The sequence below is a fragment of the Diplodia corticola genome (genome assembly GCF_001883845.1).
Source record: "Diplodia corticola strain CBS 112549 chromosome Unknown scaffold25, whole genome shotgun sequence".
Lineage (NCBI taxonomy): Eukaryota > Fungi > Ascomycota > Dothideomycetes > Botryosphaeriales > Botryosphaeriaceae > Diplodia > Diplodia corticola.
This window is the reverse complement of record NW_017971504.1, coordinates 266,774-283,581: the sequence shown is the minus strand read 5'-3', so window position 1 is coordinate 283,581 and position 16,808 is coordinate 266,774. Positions and strand designations below refer to the sequence as shown.

General features: G+C 56.3%; 5 protein-coding genes across 5 annotated transcripts; 3 read left to right on the top strand and 2 right to left on the bottom strand.

The window, feature by feature from the left end:
* Nucleotides 1–136: 136 nt before the first annotated feature.
* Nucleotides 137–3,872, bottom strand: BKCO1_2500095 (uncharacterized protein; the record flags this gene model as incomplete). Its single annotated transcript, XM_020273349.1, has 3 exons — nucleotides 137–1,817; nucleotides 1,868–2,708; nucleotides 2,798–3,872. The coding sequence occupies 3 exons, from the start codon at nucleotides 3,870–3,872 to the stop codon at nucleotides 137–139; spliced, it is 3,597 nt and encodes a 1,198-aa protein (XP_020130369.1).
* A 3,048-nt stretch (nucleotides 3,873–6,920) lies between these two features.
* On the top strand, nucleotides 6,921–7,616 carry BKCO1_2500094 (cell wall protein awa1-like; the record flags this gene model as incomplete). Its single annotated transcript, XM_020273348.1, has 1 exon — nucleotides 6,921–7,616. The coding sequence occupies one exon, from the start codon at nucleotides 6,921–6,923 to the stop codon at nucleotides 7,614–7,616; it is 696 nt and encodes a 231-aa protein (XP_020130370.1).
* Nucleotides 7,617–8,240: 624 nt separating this feature from the next.
* BKCO1_2500093 (peptidase m35) lies at nucleotides 8,241–9,080 on the bottom strand (the record flags this gene model as incomplete). Its single annotated transcript, XM_020273347.1, has 1 exon — nucleotides 8,241–9,080. The coding sequence occupies one exon, from the start codon at nucleotides 9,078–9,080 to the stop codon at nucleotides 8,241–8,243; it is 840 nt and encodes a 279-aa protein (XP_020130367.1).
* Nucleotides 9,081–9,893: 813 nt separating this feature from the next.
* BKCO1_2500092 (uncharacterized protein) lies at nucleotides 9,894–11,066 on the top strand (the record flags this gene model as incomplete). Its single annotated transcript, XM_020273346.1, has 1 exon — nucleotides 9,894–11,066. One exon carries the CDS (start codon nucleotides 9,894–9,896, stop codon nucleotides 11,064–11,066), a length of 1,173 nt encoding a protein of 390 aa, XP_020130368.1.
* A 929-nt stretch (nucleotides 11,067–11,995) lies between these two features.
* BKCO1_2500091 (thioester reductase domain-containing protein) lies at nucleotides 11,996–15,433 on the top strand (the record flags this gene model as incomplete). The annotated part of the gene is made up of 4 exons (XM_020273345.1): nucleotides 11,996–12,712; nucleotides 12,765–12,993; nucleotides 13,046–14,519; nucleotides 14,629–15,433. 4 exons carry the CDS (start codon nucleotides 11,996–11,998, stop codon nucleotides 15,431–15,433), a joined length of 3,225 nt encoding a protein of 1,074 aa, XP_020130365.1.
* Nucleotides 15,434–16,808: the final 1,375 nt, after the last annotated feature.

Below are 16,808 nucleotides of genomic sequence, written 5' to 3'. Positions count from 1 at the left end.
GGTATAATTGAGAGTCTTTGACGTTCACGTCTACTCCATCCTGCGCGAGTAGCAATTTGACCACCTCTGCATGCCCTTTATACGCTGCAAGCATGAGTGGCGTGTGACCGTGTTTGCCCTGATGGTTAGGGTTCACTCAGCCACGTGCGAGGAGTTGTTCCACCACCGCCGTGTGGCCATGAGCAGCTGCTCTCATTAATGGCGTCCTACCGAGATGATCGATAAAATCAGAATCCACACCGTCTATAGCAAGAAGGGAGCTTGCTACTGATTCGTGGCCTTTCGAAGCGGCGGCAGACAAAGGCGTGTGGCGGCCGCAACTGTCCGGGCAATCGGGGCTTACGCCCTTTTGTTTGAGCAACAGCTTGACTATCCGTTCGTGCCCATTCCTTGAAGCGATCCATAGTGGTGTAGAGCCATACATGAGGTCCTTTCGATCCGGTTCGATGGTTTGTTCAGTCAGGATATTGAGGATCGTTGCCTCATGCCCCTTCCTAGCCGCGTACCACAGAGCCGTGGCGCCGCATACGTCATCGTCGGACCCCCTCTGTGACGTATTTTGTCCATCGATTAGCCTGTCGAACTTTCTGGCTGCCCGATTCTCCAAGTTCAGATCGGAGGATGAATGCTGCCAATGGTATATCTTCTCGAGCTTCCCGAGTATGTCATGTGTTTCCCCCAAGCTCCGTATAAGATCATTTACACGGTTACCATCATATCCGCATTTGGCCAGGAAGGTGGCTATTTCATCGTAATTGCCCTGTGCGATACGTTCCAGGAGCCGACGGCCTGTGTAATATGAGAATATCCAGTCAAGCGTCTGCTGAGACCATGTGTTCCAGAATCGCCCGGCATCATCCCTATGGTTGACATCGACTCTACCGGTTTCGAGCAGTACCTTGGCCACGGCGTCGTGTCCTTTGTCGGCGGCGAGTATGAGCGGTGTCCGACCGTAACCATCTCTAAGGTCAGGATTATGGCCCCTCTCGATCAATTTTCTCACAGCGTCTTCCAAACCGAAATACGCTGCCAGATGGATTCCCGTCATTCCTCCCGGATACTTCTGGCTGTAGCCTGGACGGCCTTGATATTGCTTCATGGCCATCATTGCCTGACTTGCCGCTGTGGCTTTCTCGTCAGACTCTAGGAAACGTAGAATTCCTCGATCTGAAGCCAACGCTTCGCGAGTATGATGGCCCCAGCACTCTGATGCGTATGGGTAAAGACAGTAGGAAGCTAGTCGCTCTTCGAACTTGTCGTCCGTACCGCAGGGTCCTGCATCGAAGACGTTCAATGAGATGTATGTGATGCAGATCATGGCGATAAAACGATGAATTTCGATCCTAGTCCTGGAATTACTTTCTGCGGGTGCGATAGTTGGGCCCTCGGAGCTCATTGAGTCCCCCAAAGATGATAAACAGCCCAGATTTGTCTGCATGTATTCCAAAGTCGTGTAGTGTAGGAACCGGAGTACACCGCTTTTTTCTTCCACTGTCACTAGGCCTCTACACACGGAGACAATCATGTTGGTGCTTGGGAAGTCATCCTCGTCAAGTACTGAGCTTCCAACAACTATGCCAAGAGCGTGACGAAGTTGCTCAGTCGTCAAAGGTCTCATCGCACAGGTGAGAAGTGACAAGACACGCTTTGCAAGGTCTCGTCGGTCTGTACCCTGGTTTCGAATTCTCTTGATGGTTTTTCCGTATGCATGATCGTATGCGTGGGGTCCTTTGCAGAGTGCTCTCAGCTCGTTGAACAAATGGTTGAGAGTTGTCTTCTCCGCGAGAGAGTCGAGGTGGAATCTTGCAAGGAGGAAGCTACGATGATGTTAGCCAAGTGCCACCGAAGTTTCTCACAGTTGCCATACATTCCGTCCACAGCTTCTATAATTCTCTCCTCAATCTTGGCCTTGAGCTCCTTCTTTCTTTCACCGCTCGACTCTTGGTTCGCATCGCTGAAGAGGTCGAAGCTCACAATGCGCTCCCTGATGTATTTTCTCACGTCTTCGCCGTTCGCCCGTATTTCTAGGGAGAGGGAAATGGGAAATTGTTTCTTGAAGCCCTGCTCGGGTCGAGAGGTGGCAAAGATGTTTGCACCTGTTTTTTTCTGGAGCGCAAGAATTGTCTGTATCAGGTCCGGGGCATGATGAGATTCGTCCAATGCATCAATAACGAGAAAGACTCCAGCGTAATTGATGAAGATGACTTGCTGTAGTAGTTCCAGGAAATCATCTCTATCGTGGCACGAGTGCAACGAAGCCGGTGTTTCTTTGTTCTCCTCGTAAAAGTCCTGAAGCTTGTCTGGAACCCGATGTTGTTGAATCAACTGCTTTATTAAACTGCCCAGTATGTCGACCGGCCTCTGTTGGTCCCGCTTCGCAAAATCGCAATAGATGAAAGCGACACCGATATCTTGGCTTCGAGGATGGAGTTTCTGAAGGTAATCAACCACAGCGGATGTGAGGAATGTCTTCCCAACTCCAGGGAAACCTTCACAGAACATTGTTTCTCCGCTGTGCTTCAACCACCTATTGAACTCTGGAGATTCTAGGAACCATTGGCAGGTTCCAGCTTGCCGGCTCCTGGAAAGGCCACGCTGCTGAGGAGTATAGTCGACAGGAGTGAGCCAGTCCATGATAGCTTTGCGCTCTTTGCACAGCAGAGATGCTTTCATGTGTTGATGAATTTCGTCTACTTGTGCCTCGGCTCCTGAAAAGTCATTGCAGTGTTAGCAAACGATAGACATTCAAGCTGCCGGCGTACGTTTCTACGTCTTTAGTATACAGATGCTGCCTTACTTTTCAGGTTGGCCATAACCTCCACCTCCTGTACCGGTACCACCAAGAGCAGCTCTTTTGCAAACGCCGCTGCTACGGCTGCCGCATATTCCTGCCAAAGTTTGGTCTTATGGGAGTCTGCATAGTCGCAAATGCCTCGAATGACGATGCAAGGAAAATCGTTCATCAACCCTGCTGCCTCCATCTCGATACACAATAGATGGTCATCCAGATTTGCGTTGAGAGTGTCACGAAGGTTGGCGTCTTTAATGACTCGATTGCCTGATGCGATAAGGCCATGGTGAATGTGCGGTTCGTGTGGCTTGTTCTGCTTTCCCCCAACAGAAGGATTACAGGGAGTGCTTGGAGTTCTATCAGACTGTCGGTCCGCCCGTGAGGGTGCAAAGATGCCAAAAGGAAGCATGACTGTCTCCAGCAAAGCCTTCCAGAGCCATAAAAGTATAGCCCACCATCTGCGTTCGGCGTGGTCGAAGCTAGTCGGCACGTTCAAGGGATCCTCCAAGGAATCCGACCAGACATACTTGGACGCCATATTGGACCATCTGGTCTCCATCTCGTTTAGGTGGTATAGTATGTTGGATCCCTTCATCTCGTGTTCCGTCTCCAATTTGCCCAACGCCGTAAGGAGTGCAGTTGGCGGATTGTTGAGCGCGCCGATTCGTTTGAAGTGGCCACCGTCTTCAGCCTTGCCGAAATCCCACTGAACGACCCCCGGATACTGGGCTACCGGTACACTGACAACAACGTCGCCCAGTCTGACCTTTGGGGGGATGCCACCGCCGATGCCAACCAAGAGTCCGAACTTGACCGATGGAAAAGTCCCAATTAGCCAAGTCGCCATAGTCGCCGCTGGATTGGTACCGTATCTGCCTTTTCCCAGGCAGGCAATAACGACATTGTGCTTGCCGACTGATCCGAGTGTATACGTGTTTCCGTCCTTCGTCGGGTTGGGAACATCTCCGTGTCTGCAATCAAGCATGGCCGTTGCCGCGGTCTGCTCCTTGGACAGCGCGCAGAGCCAGCCAACGGTGTAGTCGTTGTGAGTCAGGGTTGGCTGCATGTCCTGAGACGTCATCGTGAAAGTCTTGCCACCACTGACGGTGCAGAGTGTCCAGAGAGAATGTGGAAAAGGTTGAGACGATGGAAAACAATCGACTGCAAGGTTTTTTGAGGCGAGATGGTGGGGAAACGGCTTATCCAGCCTCGTCGTCTGACCACCTTTCAGCTCCATCTAAGCGAGAAGTGGCGGCCGAACTGCCATCGAATCACGGCGTGGGGCCGAAATCCTGGTCTGCTATTGGTTTTTGGCTATTCGCTGTTGAGGTGGGCATGTTGTTACAAGCGAAAATGTCGTACAATAAGTAAAGAGAGGCCTCGTCTGGCTAGGGTCATCCGCAACGGCTTATGCGCTTGCATAAACTCAGCTGTGCACTGCTGAAATTCTACTATGAGCACCGTTGGACCCCTACTAACCATTAAGAGATAGTGATACCTTTTCCGTTGATTTTCACCACAACACCGATTTTAGTATGGGAAGCAGGTTTGATGGAAAGGCTGAGGATGGCCGACCTCCACCCAACTTTTCAGCATGGACAGAATTCGAGTCGCCGGTCACAAAATTGCTCTGATGCTAGTCGCTATTTCAAAAGGCGGGGGTGGAGCTCAGCTCGGTTCACTGCATGGGTGATGTGCGCCAATCTGATTTGATGTAATACACACTTGGCTTTTCGCTTCTCACAAGCGTGGCTCGATCATCTGGCCAATATGGAGATGCTGACGGTAGTGGTGTGCATTCTCTGTCTGACGCCAATCAACGGAGTGGCCAATCGTCAGTCACAGAATTACGCAGGTGGCTGCTTATGTGATGACCATCGCGGCGTGCGCGCCCGTTCCAGACAGGTTTCTGGCCAGCCTGCCGATCAACAAGTTTGTTGACCCAGCTATTGAAGTTGTCAGCCATCTACTCCTCAGTCCCATGTCTGATTGATTGGCGTGGGTTTGACTTAGCGGAACCGGGGTAGGGTGAAACCTTCATAGACGAAGGTAGATTTGTCGGCAGAGAAGGATATTATGAAACACCGCTCAGGTCGCCCCTTCGCTTCTCATACCACTCATCGAGTGCTCATATATTGCAACGACAGCGCACCTACGGTAATCCTTCTTCTTAATACGAACAAATGCCCAGGCTGCGTTCATAAGCTAGGAAAAGGGCCCTTCCTAAATAACTTGAACGAAAGGAGTGAGGTGATTGTTGGAAAGACGTTGTAAACGTGCTTTTCTATATTTGTATATCGCATTCAACGTCGCATTCCGTAGACAACTTCGAGAATTATCTTCCATCTCTCGCCTGAGTAAGTCCCCATAATCCCCCTTTCTTGCAGCTGCCTGCAACACAACGACTAATGAGCCGCATGCGAGGCCTCGAAATCGGGGGCTAACCGCTTAAAACCAACCGGCTATTCCAGAAACCCTTTGCAAAAAGCGAGACGAGGAAGGCCGTTGCGGACTTCACCACCAGGGCTCTATGACGATACACAGTGTCTCCTGCATTTGAAAGTCAGCATCTGTACCAGGAACGCCCGAAGGACCTCTTTTGAAATGCACTTTGCGCAGCCTCGAATGACGGCAAGCGGTATCCTGGTTGTTAGCATGGCGTTGGCAACCTATCATGAGTCAAGGATTGCTGGATCGATCGCTATACGCTATCAAACCGGAGCTCAGGCAGTGACACCCGCTGGGCACAGTTCTCAAGCAGAAGCCGGAGTAGAAGCGGCTTCTGTTGCCCGTTTAACGGCTATTCATATCTAAAGGTCATGGCTCAGCCATGACATGAACGGCTTGCGGTGAGAAATGACCAAATATTGCGGCCCGGGTAAGTCACCAATGGACTGGGTCCATTCTGGCCGGCTCAGTTGTTTCGACATTATAAATTCGCAAATGCCGTGCTTGCCCATCCGACAGAACATGGTGGAACCTTGCAGAGAAGATGTTGCATGCAAAATTGCGGGCTTGCATTCAGACCGTGCGGCATCCATTATTCGACTCGCCGGGCTTACTGCATTGCAACGCAATCCTGCGCCTACGCAAAGAAAAAGTGGACGCGTGAGTCGATTTTTAATAAATTCCGTCATTTGCCCTACTTATGACATTAGGCCATACGGTTGGATTTCCCTGTTGTAGAAGTCGGTGGAGTGGCGCTGATTATGTGGCGCCAGCCACCGCCATGGCGAATGTTTAGTCGCCGTTTTACCGAAGACTTCCAATCGGAAATCTGTGTTTGACTGCTGTCAACGTCCGTAGCGAGATCCTCCCGAGCGAATAGATAAGCGATGACCATGTTGGTGGCTGGATCGAATGACACGGAACCTGCCTTTTCTGGCGCGAGAACCGGCTTCTGCAGACTCGGCCCCCACGCCTCGCATAGCGCGCATCGGGCAGAAAAAGAGGTTTTCGAGACTGAGCATGTTAGGCAGAAAGAGAGACTTCTTACCATGTAGTGGAGATAGTGGACAATAGCAAAGGAATGAGATAGTCACTGCTGTCATCCGGATGCACTGCGATTTCTTGTCTGGAGACAGGTGGATCCTGTCGGATGTGATTCCGGGTTGGAGTGATCCACACAAGGCAAGTTTAAGCGACATATCTCCTCTTTGGGAAGGAAGCCCTAATTCCTCCGTAGCGAGTCAATGCGATGACTTTCAACGTGGCGAGGGAACGAGATGCGAGTCTCATTTCTGGATCTCTCCATATTGTTTGGTATGCAAACGCTCGGAGCAAACCATGACCGGCTCCATGAACCGAGAAGCAGTAGCCAGGCGGAGCCCGGAGGAATCCACTGCTGTTGCAATTTTTAGCTAAGTGGCGGCCCAGATCCATCACGCAACACAGTGTAATATGGACATGTCCTTGAAAGGGAAGCATCAGCGTGCCCTTCGGACCGGTAAGCTGACTGCAGTGAGCGGGCAGTCTAGGGATAAAAGTTCAGTTGTCCTCGCAATCGAAACGAGACACAAGCCCCTTCACAACCATCCGTTCAGGTAAACCACCTCTCGCGGTTCCGAAATACTACAGAAACGCTAAGGCCAGACAGTCCAACACCCTACTCACCGCTCCACCCATCACAATGAAGACCTCCATCGCCCTCGGCGCCCTCCTGGGCTTCATGACCACGGGAGCCATCGCCACTCCCGTCCCCGACTCCACTGCCGTCGGCGCCTCCGCGGATACCGTCGAACCCGCATGGGACTACGGTAAGAGGACCGCCGAAGCGGAAGACGCCGATGTTGAACCTGCTTGGGACTACGGCAAGAGGAGCGAGGAGAGCACCGACGATACCGTTGAGCCCGTTTGGGACTACGGAAAGAGGGATGTCGACGCCCCCGCCGACACCGTCGACCCCGCTTGGGATTATGGGAAGAGGAACGCCGCAGAGGCCACCGATGATACTGTCGAGCCGGCCTGGGACTATGGCAAGAGGAGCGCTGAAGAGAGCAGCGATGACGTCGTCGAGCCTGCTTGGGACTACGGGAAGAGGAGCGAGGAGAGTTCCGATGCTGTCGTTGAGCCGGAGTGGGACTACGGGAAGAGGAGTGAGGGTGCCGGCGATGCCGACGTTGATTGGGATTACGGAAAGAGGGACGCCGAGGCGGAGGTGACGGACGATGCCGTCGTTGAGCCTGCTTGGGACTATGGAAAGAGGGAGGAGAGTGCCGATGCCACCGATGCCGATGTTGCTTGCGACTACGGGAAGAGGGATGCCGAAGCCGAGGAGAGCGCCGACGCTGCTGATGTCAATGTTGCTTGGGACTATGGAAAGTGAGATGGTGCCACTAAAGTCGACACTGCCTGGGATTATGGCAAGGGTGGGAATGGTTCGGATGAATAATGTCTACAAGCGTGCCAGGGCCGGCCTATCATGAATGTAGTGTGTCACTCCCTTTTGTCTCCACTCATTAGACTCATCCCACAAGTACACATCGATTCGATCATGTCCTGGCCCGCTTAGTGCACGTCGGTAACACTCTTACTGGTCCCAACGACATGTGGGTTGGCCATGTGACCTCCCGGTACATGGAGTGCTCTCGTGGTTATGGAGCATTGCTCTGACATTAACCCTCGCCGGTCCTTGAATTGTTCGTAGTGTGGCTAGTCAGAAGAGCCATCACTTATAAATTCATAGCACGATCTTTAGCAAGCATTGACAAATATCTCGGGTGCACGATGCATGAGTGAGCAGGGATAAGACTGAAAACCTCAATAAACGAAAGTGGTACCAAAGTACAAGCCAAGATTTCTCCCATAACCATGCAATGCTCCTGAACCAATGCAATGCTCCCATGCTCATGCTAATCATTCACATCCGTGCGATGCTCCCAATCCCTGCAAACAAACAACTCCGAGTTTTCTAAATCCCAACCAAAATGCGCCTGTCCATCTCAAAAATCTAGTTGTCCTGCTCGTCGCGGGGGTAAGAGAAGTCGCGGCCGCAGGTCTCGGTCAGCCAGATGTGCATGGCGTAGTAGACGTAGCTGTCAGCGTTGAGGATGGTCTGGGTCTTGTCGGTATCCTTCAGCTTGTAGCAGTTGTAGGCGCCGTAAGCCGGGTCGGCAACCTGGGTGCCGGTGGCCTCCTTGCCGACCTTGGAGTAGTGCATGAACTCGTGCAGGACGTTGGCGCCCTGGAAGACGCGGCCGATGCTGCCGGTGTTGATGTGCTGGGCGATGCCGGCGCACTTGTCCTTGATGTACTCGTCCTTGCTCTTGCGCTCGAAGAACTTGGGGCAGAAGTGCATGCCGGGCTTCTTGTCCTTGACCTTGTAGTAGGCGGTGCCGGTCTTGCCGTTGTTGTTGATGGAGCAGAACTTCTGGCCGTTGATCTCGTGGTAGTCGTCGTTGTGGACGATGACGTTGCCGAGGACGTCGGCGCCCTCCTTGTTGTGGTTGGAGCCGACAAAGTTCTTGTAGACCTGGCGCACCGTGTCGCGGTGGTTGTCGTCGTCGCCGAACCAGGCCGAGAGGTAGGACTTGTACTTCTCGTCGTCCATCTTGTCGAGCGCCGTGGAAGCGACCTCGACCGCGTCCTTCAGGCCGGTCTTGAGGGCCTTCTTATGGTCGTCGTTGGAGATGTCGTCGACATTGAAGAGCTTGCGCCTCTCGAGGCCGGAAATGGCGTCTTCCACCTGGTACAGCTTGCGGGCTTCGAGACCCTGGTCCGGAGCAGGGTAGGCCTGGGTGAACTGGGAGAGGGCGAGGGCACCCAGCATCACAGACTTGAGAAGAGACATTGTTCGTGGAAGTTGGAGAGGTAGAGAGGTTGGGTTTCTTGGTGTCGAGATGGGTCTTGTGGAACTGGTGATGTTTGATTGGAGTGATGGTGTGTTACTGGATTGATTTGATGTCCTTTTCCATGGACCAAAGCCTGAATCTTATACATGTCGTCGGACGAGTAAAGATATCCGTGCGGTGAAGATGCTGGGGGCGGAAAGCCGACCTGAGCGAAGCGAGTTCCTTCGATGTTGGGAGATTGGGGCGCAGTTGGTGTTGTCCAGGTCTGCACTGTGACATTGTCGCACGGGAGTGATATTTTTGCAAAGGATGGCTGAGGGTGTTGGCTGGAAGGAAGGCGGCTGAGGCGCAGTAGCAGGTTGAGAATGTGGAGATGGATCGACGTTTCCAGCACTGAGTCAGGAAAAGCGCGGGGAGAAGCAACGCCAAGACCTGGTTCAAGCAAATCCGCCAGGCCACAGGTTGGTCTCACACGACATATGCAGGTACAGCCGGCGTGAGTGCTTACCGAGAGCCGACCGTTGATTTTCATGGGGGCTGTTGACGATCGAGAGGGTCTGCTTCGTTAAGCTGAGAGTTGCGGCTGAAAATAACAGACTGCCAAAAATAGGCGACCAGGTTTCTATAAACGGACCACATGACGTCAACGGACCCGCAACGGCCCGCACGAGGCAGCAGCCGCAGCGGCCCGCCCCCACCTCACCGCCACCACGCCTTCTGCCTAGGTATTGTTCTTCACGACACCACTAATATACAAAACCCCACACGAGGAAGAAGCCTCGAAAGCCCAACTCCACCCTCAACCTCCCAAAATGTCTACCCCCACCACCACCACCCGAAAACCCCCCACCCTCACCCTCTCCCTCCGCCAAGGCGTCTCCGCCGGCGCCGACATCCTCCAACTCCACCAACCCTCCCTCTCCGCCCTCAACAACCTCGAAATCACCACCTTCTCCTCCACCCGCCCCATCCTCCTCTCCTGCCGCGGCCTCACCTCCACCGAACGCCGCCGCCTGGACGTCCTCGCCGCCCTGCGCGCCGGATTGCTCGAACTATCAGAAGAATCCACCAACACCGTCGTCGACTTCCCCCGCGACGAACCCGTCCCCGCAGGCCAACACCTCGTCCCGCCGAAACCCAGCCCGCGCAGCGCGCAGGCCGCCGCGGGATTGGTGCTCGACTCGACGGCGCCGGTGTGGCGCGAGAAGCTGCGCGCGGGGGCGGCGTACGTGCTGCGCTTCGCGGCGGACGCGGATGACGACAAGGCGTGGTGCGAGTACGTTGTTAACGACGACGACGACGACGATGACGCCAACGACGAGGCGGCGGGTAGAGTGCTTCCCGTGGCGTTGGACCGCGACTCGGCGGTGCGCTTCGCCGTGTACGACGACCCTACGCCGCCGGTGTTCGAATGCATCTTTGGCGTCGAGCCGGGGGTGGCGCATCTGTCGGGCGAGCCGCCGTTCAAGTTCGTCGCGGAGTTGACGTATAAGGCTCCTCCCGCCGCTGGGGCTGAGGCGCCGCCGGTTACGTTCTGTACGGAGCGCACGCCGTTTGGCGCGATGCTGCCGGTGGGGGGTGGGCTGAGCAGCGTCGAGCAGCTGGTGTATTGCGTTGATGAGGAGACGGGCGAGGAGCCCGAGTGGCCGTGGGCGTTTCAGTGTTTTGATTCAGATCCGTGGGGGGAGTTTCCCGACGACGATCAGTTTGTCGAGATTGCGCCGGGTGCGACGTGGCGGTTTGAGTATACGCTCGGGGGGCCGAACGAGGGGCTGGAGACGCTGGAGAAGGGGAGTAGGTACCGAGTGGAGTTGTCGAAGGGAGCGAAGAGTGGGTTCAGACGCTGGATGTTTGGGAAGAGGGAGGAGTTGTTGAAGGGGACGGTCGAAGAGAAGGTGCAGAGGTGGAAGCCTGGACCGAGGGGAAGGCCATCAATCCCGGTCGAGCAGGTGAATGAGCCGGTTTTGTTCGATGTTGTGGATTGAGCTTGATGTTTGCGTTTCAGGGTAAGGTTGTACTTTGATCGTCTGCTGCTCTTCCAAAGATCAATCTGGTGGTTTACGGCGTCTCATTATCATATGTGCTTTAATTGTTTGTATCATTAGTTACGTACGCGTATATGAGCTCAAATGCCGGTATGTTATGCATATTGAACGGCGACGCATTAAGCGCAGCTGGGAAGCATTATCTCCAGATCTACTCACAATATAAAGTCTAGTGCACCATCTCTCTATCTTAAATTACGCAAACAGGTCAGTATCACTGGGCCAGTAGCACCCAGGATAGCACGGGGGACAGTGAGTACTTGAGGAGCGATCCGTCTGCCGGACTCAGGATCCGCGGTTGAGACATCGGCAACCCGAGTGGCGAGCGCTGCTGGGTCGCCCGCTTAGTCGGCGGCCCTGTGTGGATTGAGCTGCGTCCATTGGCTCAGGAGCGTCGGTCGGGAGTGACTTTGGCTCAGGAAGCGGTTTGCCGTGCCGCTCGGACCGTTGGAAAGCACGATCGGTCTGCATCGGCCGAGCCAGCTGCGCAAAGCTAGCCGCTTCGGGCCAGCAACAAACTCTAGCTACGACAATCTTTGCCTTAGCCGCATCTGATAGCCTTAGGGCCTTGGACGACATGTTCCGCGGCGGCATGAACGCCACGCCCGCCCCGCCCTCCCGCTCCCATCGCTGCCGTCATACCGCGTCTCGGACGCGTCCGTCGTGCGAGGAACCAAGCACCATGCTGGACAGCATGCATTCACCGAGCCGGCCATCCCGCTCGCCCTCCTGTATAAAGAAGTCCATGATCTGCTACAAACCGGCCGACGAACCATCCACCCATTCAGCCGCAAAACCAACCGCCTTAATTCCCACCGCCACAAAAGCAGCAACTCCCAAAAAGACCAAACACCACCCCACCACCAACCATGCCCACCACCCCCGACTACGGCCACCGCCTCATCATCCCCCTCATCGAGCAGAAAGCCCACACCAACCCCACCGGCATCTACTGCACGCTCCCCGCAACCCTCTCGCCCTCCTCCCCCCAGCCAACCGTCCTCACCTGGCGCACCCTCGCCCACAGCATCGACAAAACCGCCTGGTGGCTCGACCGCACGCTCGGCGCGCCCCCGCGCGGCACCCACCCCACGCTCGCCTTCATCGGGCTCAACGGGCCGCTCTACTACATCGTCCTGCTGGCCTGCGCCAAAGTCGGGTACAAGCTGCTGCTCCCATCGACGCGCAACAGCATCGACGCGCAGCTGCACCTGCTGGACGCGACGGGGTGCGATGTCCTGTTGCGGGGCCCGCGGAGCAATCTCGTGCAAGGGATTCTGGATGCGAGGGGGACGGTGCGGTGCGTGACGGTGCCGGTGGAGGGGTTGCTGGGAGGGGAGGAGGAGGGGGGTGAGGAGGTGGAGCGGTATCCGTACGAGAGGACGTGGGAGGAGGGGAGGGACGAGCCGCTGGTGGTGTTGCATTCGAGTGGGTCGACGGGGCCGCCGAAGCCGATTGTGGTGACGAATCGGAGTATGGCGTCGTTGGATGCGCATCATTTGGTGGAAGATCCGGCGGAGGGGGTGAGGGATGTGTTGAGGGCGAGTGAGGGGTCGACGGTGTTTAATCCGATGCCGTGTTTTCATGTGAGTGGGTGGATGGAATGGAACTGGAGGCTGGGCTGACGGTGTATGACAGGCTGCGGGGTTGATGTGGAATCTGTTTGCGGCGGTGTATTTTGATATACACGTCGTGTATGCGCCGATGGGGGAGCCGCTGAACGCGGGGTTGGTCGAGAAGGCGCTGGATAGTGATCAGTTGCGGTTTGACTGGATGTTCTTGCCGCCGTCCGTCATTGAGGACGTGGCGCTGGAGCAGAGGATGCTGCCGAAGCTGGAGAAGCTGCGGTTTGTCTGCTTTTCTGGAGGTGGGGCAGTCCAGACACGGATTGGATTGACACGTCGGCTGACTTGTTGCAGGGCCTCTCTCGCAAGATCTGGGCGATGTCATCAGCAAACACACGCCGGTTGTCAATCTGCTGGGCACGACGGAGAACGCGCTGCCGCCGTACAACTTCGTGCCGCTGAAGGAGTGGAACTGGATCCTGGTACCGCCGCAGATGAAAGGCATCGAGATGCGGGCGCGGGAGGAGGACGACTTCGCCGAGTTGGTCATCGTGCGCGACGCAGACACGGACGCTTTCCACTCGACCTTCAGCACCTTTCCGAACGACAACGAGTACCACACCAAAGACCTGTTCGCGCACCACCCGACCGAGCCCAACATGTGGCAGCACCGGGCACGGTCCGACGACGTGCTCGTGTTGTCCAACGGCGAGAAGGTGGTGCCCATCCCCATGGAAGGCCAGCTCGCCCAGTGCCCCAGCGTGTCGGGCGTCGTGGTGCTGGGCCACGGCCGCTTCGAGACGGCGGCCCTGGTCGAGCTGTCGGACAAGGCCCAGCAGGAGAATACGCCAGGTGAGAACCTCGCCGCCATCACCACCTTCATCGACAAGGCCAACAAGGCGGCCCCCGCCCACGCCCGCCTGTCGCGCGACCGCGTGCTCTTCACCTCGCCCGACAAGCCCATGACGCGCGCCGGCAAGGGCACCATCATCCGCAAAGCCACCCTCGCCGCCTACGCCCGCGAAATCGACGACCTGTACGCGGGTCGCTCCAGCATCGCCCTGTCGTCAGCCCTGCCGCTGCACGTCGACGACCCAAGTACCGCCTCGACCGAAGCCGCGCTCCAGGACCTCTTTGCCAACCTCACCGACCGCCAGCTGGGCCCCGACGACGACTTCTTCAGCGCCGGCATCGACTCGCTGCAGGTGCTCAACGTCGTACGCAGCCTCAAGTCGCAGCTGGCCGCCGAACAGGCCCCCGTCTCGCCCGACTTGGTATCACTGTCCCTCGTCTACGCCAACCCCTCGTGCCGCAAGCTCGCCGCCGCCCTGCACGCCGCAGCCAGCGACGACGGCACCGCCGGTCTGCGCAACGCCGAGGAGCGCGCCAAAGCCATGAAAGAACTCTACCTCCGCTACGCCCACGACCTGCCGCACCGCCCCCGCCCCTCCGACGCCGACGCCCCCCGCTCCGACTCCCTCACCCCCTTCAACAACAACAACGGCTCCTCCTCCTCCTCCGCCATCTCCGTCGTCCTCACCGGCAGCACCGGCTCTCTCGGCTCCTACATCCTCGGCGCCCTCCTCCTCTCCCCAAAAATCTCCCACATCTACTGCCTCAACCGCGGCGACCCGACCTCCACCGCCAAAAAACAACACGCCCTCCACCTCTCCCGCGGCCTCCCCACCACCGACCTCGACACCCGCGTCACCCACCTCCAATCTGACCCCAACCTCCCGCGCCACGGCCTCACCCCCACCGCCTACGCCGACCTCGTCGCCCACACCCGCTACATCATCCACAACGCCTGGGCCGTCGACTTCAACATGTCCCTCGCCTCCTTCGAGCCGCACGTCCACGGCGTGCGCAACATGATCGACCTCTCCCACGCCGCCTCCACCTCCTCCCACAACCCCCGTCCCCATCCTCTTCACCAGCACCATCGACACAACCCGCAACTGGCCCAGCGTCAACCCCGGCACCCCCCTCGTCCCTGAACGCCCCATCCACGACGTCGCGGTCCCCAGCGCCGGCGGCTACGGCGAGAGCAAGTACGTCGGCGAAAGGCTGCTGGAGGCCGCGGCGGGCGTCAGCGGCGTGCCCGTCGCCGTGTGTCGGACGGGGCAGATAGCGGGGCCGGTGGGGCGCGGGCGCGGAGGAGGAGGAGGAGGAGGGAAGTGGAACGAGCGCGAGTGGTTCCCGTCGCTGGTGCGGTCGTCGAAACATCTGGGGGCGCTGCCTGGGGGGCTGGGCAGCATGGATGGCGCGGATTGGGTGCCGGTGGATGTGGTGGCGGGGGTGGTGGTGGATTTGGTGGGGGAGAATTTGGGGAGGTTGGGTGGGGGTGCGGGGAAGGAAGGGGGTGGGGAGGCGTTTGTGCAGTTTGATCATTTGGTTAATCCGAGGGTGAGTTCGTATCCGGAGGTTGTTTTGCCGGCCTTGAGGAGGAGGTTGGGGGAGGGGGAGGGGGAGTTGTTTCCGGCGGTCGAGTATGCGGAGTGGTTGAGGAGGTTGGAGGACGAGGCGGCGAAGCCGGATGCCGATCCGAACAAGTGTCCGGGGATCAAGCTGTTGGATTTCTTCGAGGGCATGGGCGAGGAGGTGAAGGCCAAGGAAAAGGGGCCGTTTGCTGGACTGAGGTTGGATACGAAGGAGACGGTGAAGAGGAGCGAAACGTTGAGGAACTTGAAGCCGGTGGGAGCGGACTGGGTGGACATCTGGTGCGAGGGATGGGGGCTGTAGAGGCTGTATCCTTGGAGATGGCGGCCAGCAGCCTCACAGCGGTCGGGGGCTGGGCTGTCACCATGCTTTTTGTGCGTATCTGTTGCTTTCAGAGAGCTTTCGTTGTCGTTGGGTCTTCATTTTTTCCATCTTCGTACATCAGTGGGTATTGGCTGCTTCTTTCACTGGAATGCAATCTCGGTTCTCAGTCAAAAACTGCTCAATAGTCTGATGATGGTAAAACTAATATTCTGGCCTTTCCTGAACCGAGCACGTCTACTACGTTCAAATAAAATCTCGTCTACTGCAAAAGGAACGTGGAAATAATTTAGCAGTGGTGCTAGTAAACCAGAGGTACCGGAATACATGCTCAAAGTCACTAAATCGAGAAAAGATACGATATGATATGCCGGCATTGAACTCGAAAGTGGATGAAGATATAATAAGTGTGTGGTGATTGGATCATCATCTACGTTTTATCCTTGATCCATTATTCATATATCTACTTCCGCCCACTAACTGATAGCGTCTAGCCCTTTTCAGTGCTAGCCATCTGCCATACCAAACAACAGCAAAGTTTGCCAAGCGTTCCTTTGCACGGCCAGCCGCTACCACCGGCTACTGGCCATTTCAATAGCCACCGAATACCCCGCACGAAGCATGGGTGACGAGATACAGGTCCTCCCGCCTGCGAGACCGTCGGACCCACGGCTTCATGAGCTCGTGTTAAATTGGTGGGTATGCGGGATTCCAGCTACGAAGCTGCAGGATGTGGCCCTCCCCACACGACGGAAACACCTCCGAGATACGAGATGACAGGGCCTGATACAATTACCAAGACAGATTCGGAGTCGATGCATGTGGGATTTTGCTGGATAAGAAATCTGACCGGGGAACAAGCTCGAGAATGGGGCCTAGACAAAGGTTATCGCTGCTAACGCTCGACATCATTCCGCGTCGGGCTAGTGTAACGCTTCGATTCGAGCGGATCGGGCTTGCATCTAGCGCTAACGGCACGGCTGGTGCGGGGAAGGGTTCAGCTGGAACGCAACCCCGACGACGATCCGGCTAGTGCCGCTTACGCAGATAACTTAGAAATATTACTCAGAGCACGTGGAATTTCATTCCGTTTGCCCAAGTGTTCCATCTCCCCCGCACCGCCCTCTGGAGGATTCGGGTTGGATTCAGCTAGTTGACGGTAAACTGGAACCGTTATTGGGCTGCTTGATGCACTCCCGACCAGCTACTGGCACGCCCAACCACATTTCACAGTCCACGTGAAAGGGGGAATCGTGGTCTAGAAGCATGGCTGGCTGAAGCCAAGGGATATGCAGCCACTGTATCTGAGCCACAGAGCACCCAGACTATCGAAGACAATCAATATGCAGCTACCGTC